At 41.3% G+C, this 8,170-nt stretch overlaps 1 protein-coding gene across 1 annotated transcript; it reads right to left on the minus strand.

Moving 5' to 3' along the window:
- Positions 1–4,817: 4,817 nt before the first annotated feature.
- LOC138883800 (uncharacterized) lies at positions 4,818–7,905 on the minus strand. Its single transcript, XM_070164514.1, has 3 exons — positions 7,866–7,905; positions 5,603–6,369; positions 4,818–5,339 (listed from the first exon to the last, which is right to left on the minus strand). The coding sequence occupies exons 1-3, from the start codon at positions 7,903–7,905 to the stop codon at positions 4,818–4,820; spliced, it is 1,329 nt and encodes a 442-aa protein (XP_070020615.1).
- Between the last annotated feature and the right edge of the window lie 265 nt (positions 7,906–8,170).

Genomic DNA, 8,170 nt, shown 5'->3' on the forward strand with positions numbered 1-8,170 from the left:
TGTGTTGGTACCAATTGAAGCATGCTTGAGCCTTTTTATTCATTACTAATATATTTTTGTAAAACATAAAAAAATGAACTCAATCCCTTAAGAAGGTTGTCATGCCATCCATCATTGGGAAGAGTCACCCGGTTCACACAAAACTCACCTTTTGAAAGAACTGTGGCATTAAGAAAACCATAGGCTTATTGCTCACTTAAATATAACAAGAAGCTACCAAATTAAAAAGAAGCTACTAAAGTAAATAAGAAGTTATACTACTACGAAAAACAAACTAAAGAAGCTATGAAATAAACTACGAAAAGTAAGACAAATGAATATATAAATCGAAGGAAAATGAAAAGGCAGAATATATACATACCAAAGAGAAAATAAAGATAAAAGAAAAAGAGTATAAAAGTTATTATAGGCCAATGCCAATGTCAAATCAATCAAAATAGACCACCTTCTGAATAAAAATAAGCATTGTCCCCAATGCTTAACAAAAATAAGAACAATGAAGGGTAGAGAGTTAAGAGAACTCCCTATTTGGTCCCAGTCTGCATGGAATTCTCAGCACCCTCGGGCTCCTCCAACTGTATCTCATCATCACCCGACTGAGGGACAACAGGGTTGCTGAGCATCTGGAGCATCTCCTCAGCAGTGTGGGTAGTAAGGTCTGGCTCTTCAAACTAGCCAGCTGCTGCCTGTGATGCCTCGGGTACTGCGAGTGCTGTCGTGGCTACTGGTGCTGGCTTCATAAGAAGTTCAAGAGGGATATATCCAATGGATGCAAGCTTGGCCACCTATTTGCTCAATCTGTTCACTGACTTCTTCGATTACTGAGATTTCCGCATCTTCTTAACATGTTTGCCCAAATCCTCAATAGCTTTCCCGTGTGCCACCACTGTAGCCATGATAGTCTTTTGGTTCTCCAGAATTTTCTTCAATGTTTCTTCCACTGACGGAGGTACTTGTGGTGCTGCTAGGGCAGAAGACTGTGTTGCAACAACACTGGATATGTCAGACAACTTTGAAGTAGTTGCCTGCATCCAGTTTGTTGAGACTCGCCAATGTTTGGGAGACTTGCATTGTAGTCTGTGGATAACTGGATAAGGTTGGAACTGATAATGAAGCTTATTGTCTAAAAGAAGAAGGTGGTAGCATGTCTGCTGTGCCGATGGAAGGACTGGTTGCTGTGGAAGGCATGACATCTGTGGAAGTCTCAGTAGCTGAATTAGTAACTACTACCATTGGCTCTTCAGAATGGCCAGCGAAGATAGCTGCCTTAACCTTGAACTTTAGGTTATCAGCACCCTATAGGTGGTACCATGAGAAGGGCTTCTTAGCCTTCATTGTTGTATCAAATGTCCTCGGCTCCACCTTTTGATCATTGAAATACTTTGTGAGAAAGTTTGGGTAAGAGTAGGATCTTTTACCTTTCTGAACGTTGGTTGACATTATGGCACTCGCATTAATCGGGTACCCAGCCATAATAGAAGCCACCAGAACTGTACGGGGAAGTGGGAGGTTGTTCTCATTTAGACACGGGTTAATACAACTACACACAAAGGTCTTCCACCCTTTAGCTTCAAAATTTAGGGTTCCCCGGACTATAGGAACCCCTATTGTGAGCCATGGGGCCGGTGGTCCTCGAGCAGCCAAAATCTCAGCTAACCACGGGCTAGCTGCATCACCCATAACAAACTTTTCCAAATACTGGACTGCCTCTACTTCTTCAAATCCCGCATAAGAGTTCAAAGCACATGAGTCGAGTCAAATTTTCAGATTTCTTAACTTTATTATCTTGGTACCCTTCTTTATGTGAGCCACATTGGCATAAAATTCTTTAACCAAGTGCTCATTTGTGTCGATGACACTTTGGGTGAACCATTTCCATCCCTTTCACTTCTGGAACTGTCTAAGGATATTTGGATTGTGAATGTCCAAATCCTTCATTAAGAATTGTCGCTCAAGTGTGAGCGATCTCTGGGGCCACTACTCTCTGAATTTGGTAAAGGTAGTCAGGCTCACAAATCGATCCTCCCATAACTCCTTCTTCTTAGACCTCTCTAGAACTCCCACTGTAGTGTCTCCCCCTCTACCATCATCTGGGACATCATCATCATCATCATCTACATTGATTGGTGTAGCATGGGCATGTGAGGAAGATGGCTTAGAATCTTGGCTACCCTCTTCCAAACCCTCAGAAGAACTAGCAGAGGAAGAGGATTCATCTCTCAAGTGGAATCTACCGGGGACTTGTTCGGGTTGAGATTGGGTATCAGGTAGTGCTTGCACAGAGTTACCCTCAGAAGCTTCCCTAGACAGGAGATACTCACTGGACTTGGAGGGTTTAGGAACTCTGTTGGCGGTTGCTTTCTTGCTTATGGCTCTCTATATGGCTAGTGGTAAGTTACTTTTTCTTTGACCTCGTCGTCGTCCTCGGGAGGGTTCTGTACTCCCTTTTGATGTATCACCTCTATCACGTGATCTAACCATTGTCTGCAATACATAATGATTGGAATCAGTTAAAGTCGAAAGTCACTGATGCATGTATGACAATTGCAGAAAATCATACTCGAAAGAGGCAGTGCGGACCGCATAAAAGTGAGTACGGCTGCAGACTGCCAAGTGCGGACCGTACAATTTCACAATGCAGCCGTAAACCAAAAGTGCGGACCACACAATTTTGAGTGCGGCCACACAACCCCAGGTTCAAACTATTGGGTTCTCTGGTCTTTAACACTACGGTCGCACACATATTTGTGCGGACCGCATAATTTTTCTGTGGGCCACAAAATTTTGAGTGCAGTTTGCACTTTTTATTCATACTTTTGCCCTAACTTTGAGACCTGCGGACCGCACAAAAGTGTGTGCGGCCGCACAATTTGAATTTTACGCGGCAGTACTTTAGGGTTCATGCAATTTTTAACAAATTAAACATGGCGTGCACAAATTGACAAAATTAGTGGTCTACCTAGTCCCTAATGAATATATACGAAGCTACCCACATGATTTTGAAGCACATATTAAGCACATTTGACATTTTTAGGCCTAAAACTAACCAAACTAACCAAAGAAAACAAAAACAAAAAATTATGAAGAATGAACAAAAATCTAACATGAATTGAACATACCAGTAATGAATGATGCAGGTGAGAATCTAACTTGATGAATTGAGTGTGATTTGTGAACTAATTTTGGGATGTACAATGTTTTCTAGGGCTTAGGAGTTCAGAGAGCGTAAAGTGTGAATAATGGTGAAAAGCCCTATTTATACTTTGACCGTGTTCTGCACTTTTTACTATACATGAATTGAGCTCTGCAGTCCGCACAAAAATGAGTGTAGTTGCATATCCTTGTGCAGTACGCATACTTTTGTGTGCGGCCGCATTTTGGCCACTTTACTACAAATTCCAACTTCAGAGAGTTGGTGATTTGACATCTCCAGTTGTGTGTCCGCACAAAGAATTGTGTGGCCGCACAAAGAATTGTGCGGCCGCAGACCCTTCTCTGCGGTTGCAACATTTTTGAAATGAAGAACCGCCACAATATGGCCATCATCAACCTTGCCAAGATAATGTTTAACCCGGTGCCTATTGACTCTAAACACCTCATCATTATTATTTTTCTAATCTAGAGAACTAAAGGGGGTTACATTTACCACTTTAAATGGGCCACTCCATTTTTACTTCAACTTGCTCGGAAATATCCGTAACTGGGAATTGAACAATAGCACAAGGTCACCCTCTTTAAACTCATTGTTGTGGATGTACTTTTCGTGGAGGTACTTCATCTTCTCCTTGTAAAGGGATGAGCTTGTGTAGGCATGATAACGAAATTCATCTAGCTCATTTAATTGTGCCACTCTTAGGTTTGCAACGATATCCCACTCAAGGTTCAACTTCTTAAAAGCCCACATGGACTTATTCTCAAGTTCCACCGAAAGATGACACCTTCCCGAACACTAACCGATATGGAGACAATTCGATCGGTGTTTTGTAGGATGTTCTACAAGCCTAAAGAACATCATCAAGTTTTCTTGACCAATCCATCCGGTTGGCACTCACTGTATTTGACAAAATACTCTTGATCTCCCGGTTAGAAACTTCAACTTGTCCGCTTGCTTGAGGATGGTAGGGGGTCGATACTTTGTGAGTGACACCATACTTTGTGAGTAAGGTATCAAAAGCCTTGTTGCAAAAATGTGATCCCCCAACACTAATAATGGCCCTTGGTGTACCAAATCTTGTAAATATATTTTTCTTCAAAAATACCACCACACTTCGAGCTTCGTTGTTGGGTAAAGCCACGTCTTCAACCCATTTTGACACATAGTCCACAACTACCAAAATGTAAGTGTTCCCACAAGAACTCGTGAACGGTGCCATTAAATCAATACCCCACACATAAAAGATGTCAATTTACAAGATGGTGGTGAGAGGCATCTCATTCTTCTTAGAAATCCTACCGGCCCTTTGACATTTATCACAATGCTTGACTAAATCACTAGCGTCCTTGTAGAAAATAGGCGAATAGAATCTACAACTCAACACTTTTGTTTCCGTTCTAGCTCCACCATGGTGACCACCATATGGTGAAGAGTGGCAAGCCTCAAGAATACCCACATGTTCCTCCTCTGGCACACATCGGTGAATCACACCATCGGTACAAATTTGAAAGAGGTACGGCTCATCCCAATAATAGACGAGGCAATACCGTTTGAGCTTCTTCCTTTGGTTTGAAGAGAACTCATTTGGTATAATACTGCTCACAAGATAATTGGCTAAGTCAGCGAACTATGGCATCCTGGTCATTGAAATGGCTAACAATTGTTAATCGGGGAAGGAATCATTGATCTCAAGGCCGTCATGTGGTCTCCCCTCCTCCTTCAAACGAGATAAGTGGTCTGCCACTTGGTTTTCACTACCCTTGCGGTCTTGAATCTCTAGATCAAACTCTTGCAATAGAAGCACCCACAACATTAATCTTGCCTTATAATATTTCATACTCATCAAGTACCGAAGCACCGCATGGTCGGTGTGAACAATCACCTTTGTACCCATCAAATACGGGAGGAACTTCTCCATAGCAAAGACAATAGCAAGTAGCTCTTTTTCGGTCACTGTGTAATTGACTTGGGCATCATTCATGGTCTTGCTTGCATAGTAGACCAGATGGAAGAATTTGTTGATTCTTTTCCCCAACACTGCTCCAACCGCCACATCACTTACGTCACACATGAACTCAAAAGGCAAGCTCCAATCCGGTGCGGTGATAATAGGAGTAGTAGTCAATTTGAACTTAAGCAATTCGAATGCCTTCATACAATCTTCGTTGAAATGGAACTTGACATCCTTTTTCAAAAGTTTACACAAAGTATTTACCACCTTGGAAAATCCTTGATGAATCACCGATAGAACCCCGCATGACCCAAGAAGTTCCTCACTCCCTTTACGGATGTAGAAGAGGGAGTTTGGAGATCACCTCAATTTTGTCCTTGTCGACCTCAATACCATGCTTTGAATTTTGTGGCCAAGGACTATGCCTTCCTCAACCGTGAAGTGACATTTCCCACTTCCCTTCCTTGATAGTCCATGCATACTCTCTACCCAGTCACTGTTCTTGTAGGAATCAACTCATTCTTATTATTGGTAACCATAGTCATGTCCTCTTCCGTTGGGACATATTGCACCAGAGAAGTCCATGAACTATCGAAAATGGGGTAAACAACTCCAGTATCCAACCACTTTATAATCTCCTTCATGACCACCTCTTGCATTGCTTCATTTAGCATGTTCAACGGAGGGTTTGGAACCCTCCTCCAAATAATCTTATGCATGCAAAAGGCGGGGCTTATACCCCGGATATCCACCAATGTCCATCCAATTGCTCTTTTTCTCCTTTTTAGCACCTCCAGTGTGGACTCTACCTGTATGTTAGTCAAAGAAAAGGAAAGAATAACTGATAAAATAGAAGAAGGGCCAATAAATTCATACCTGAGATGCGGAGGCAATGGCTTTAACTCTAAAATGGGAGTCTCCTCGATTGAGGGCTTTGTTGGAGGGGACTTTCGGTTTCCAAGATCCAAGGATAACTTGCGGGGTTCATAAGTGTACGACCCCATTCCTTGCAATGAATTTACACATTCCACATAACCATTATTCTCCTCGTCATCATCAAGGTTAAGCAAAACAACTTCCAATTTGTCCTCAACATTCATCGTGGCACTAGCATCATCAACAATCAGATCGGTCACCAAATCCACGAACAAAAAAACTTCATTGCTATTTGGTTGCCTAATAGATTTGCACACATGGAAGACCACCTTTTCATCACCCACTCGGAAAGTGAGCTCATCGGCTTCCACATTAACAAGAGCCTTCCCTGTAGCAAGGAAAGGTTGATAATAACGGATTCTAGCCTATCTTATACTCTCTTTTGCATAGGTTTTGGATAAAAAATGTGTAAAAGTATTCCCGAAAACTAACTAATTATGCTTGTTCGCATGGTTTGGTCAAAATGAAGCAAGAAAGTCATAACCAACTCATAAAGGAGTTAAACCTGCACAAGTTCAAAGCTGAGCTAAAAGTGCTGACAACGATGAAATAGTGCGGCCGCGGAAGGTTCACCGCTGAGGCGGCCACAATTACGCTGCCAGCGGAAGTGAGATTTAGAGAAGGTACTTTTGGGTACAACAAACACAGCTAACTACGGTGAAATAAAGCGGCATCGGAATTCTTGACACAACCGCAGTTCAAATTCCATTGAGGGCAAAATTGAGAATTAGAGGACTGAAAATTTGAACTCAAATAAAGAGCGCGGTCCGCGAACATATTACGCGGCCGCGGTTGAAGACTACACTAAGGCGGTTTCTTTTACGCTCCCAGCAAAATCAAGTCCAGACCAAGCTCAGAAGAAAAGAAATGTGGTCCGCCCTAGCTTTTGCATGGCCGCGAAAGTCCAAGCACTGAGGCACTTAGTATTGCTCTAACAGCGGAACCTCTGTAGGGTTATTTTTGTACAGTAATTTCAGCTGTGTAAAAATAGATCTTTTTCAGATTTTTAGGGTATCTTTTGTATTGAGGAGCTCGTGGACAGCCGTATTTTTACTACTTTGAGTAAGTTTAGAGTAGCTTTAGCTTATACTTTTAGATTTTAATCTTGTAATCAACTTTTATAGCTCATATTTCATCCTCATCTTTATGAGTAGCTAAATCCATTAGCTAGGGTTGTGATCCAACCCTAGTGTGAGTATTTAATGGGTCTTCTATTTTAGGACTTAATTATTTATGGGTTAGTAATATTTAGCTTGATTCATGCTTTAATTGTAGAATTGGTGGTTGAAACACTAATTCATGCCTTTATGACTTAGACTCCTCTTGAGAAATAGGGACTAAGTCTAGGAAAATTAGGCTAACAAGGAATTGGGGTGCACTCAAGAGATTGATAGCCCCAATTAAAAGGTTAAACCTAGAGATAGAAATACCCGACTTGAGCCAATTTTACTTGCATTTTTTGAACACCCAATTGGGCTTGAGAAAGCCAATTAGGGCAAAGTCACTCAAACTACTGAGAGGTATATAGTGAGTATCTATGTGTAGAGGTTATATCACGACCCCAAATATAACAAGTTTGTCCTAAATTTTAGATCCCATTAGATACTCGTCTAGGTGTAAGTTACTTCCCTAGTGCTTTTTATCACTTGGGAAAACTTAACAAAAATATTGTACTTAGCTTATTTTAGCAATCCTTAGCATTTAAAAGTAGAATAGTAACAAACCCAAACATGTTTAGAAGTACAATTAAGAGCAACACACATAGCTAGATAAGATAGAAACCTAACTCCAAACCAATATTAACTCTCTATGGAAATCGATTACGACCCTTCTGGTAAAAGCTGCATCGACCATTCCTCTCCATTGTATAGTGGTGTAGGGTTGGAGCCAATCACTTTTTGGCGCCATTGTCAGGGAGTTAAATGGCTTTGGATTTCTTTCTGACTAGTTGTGTGTTTTGTTTTTCTTTTCCTTCTATTTTACTAATGTGTGTGAGTTAATCGTTTTAGGTAAAAAATGGCAAATAGTGATCCTATCGGAAATGTTATAACAGGGGAGGAGGTAGATGATAATGGTTAAAATGAGGTGCCTCTAGTACCTCAAGCTCAAAGAAGAGGCCACCAAGCCAA

This window comes from Nicotiana sylvestris, chromosome 12 (genome assembly GCF_000393655.2).
Source record: "Nicotiana sylvestris chromosome 12, ASM39365v2, whole genome shotgun sequence".
NCBI classification, from domain to species: domain Eukaryota; kingdom Viridiplantae; phylum Streptophyta; class Magnoliopsida; order Solanales; family Solanaceae; genus Nicotiana; species Nicotiana sylvestris.

Bases quoted from the DNA above. Each gene is read 5' to 3' on its own strand.
- LOC138883800 (XM_070164514.1), bottom strand. From the start codon at position 7,905: ATGGAGAGGAATGGTCGATGCAGCTTTTACCAGAAGGGTC. The intron at 6,370-7,865 runs GTAATCGATTTC...TCCTTGCTACAG, and splicing joins CAGCTTTTACCAGAAGGGTC to GGAAGGCTCTTGTTAATGTG. The intron at 5,340-5,602 runs GTGACTGGGTAG...CTTTTGAAAAAG, and splicing joins AGTTGATTCCTACAAGAACA to GATGTCAAGTTCCATTTCAA.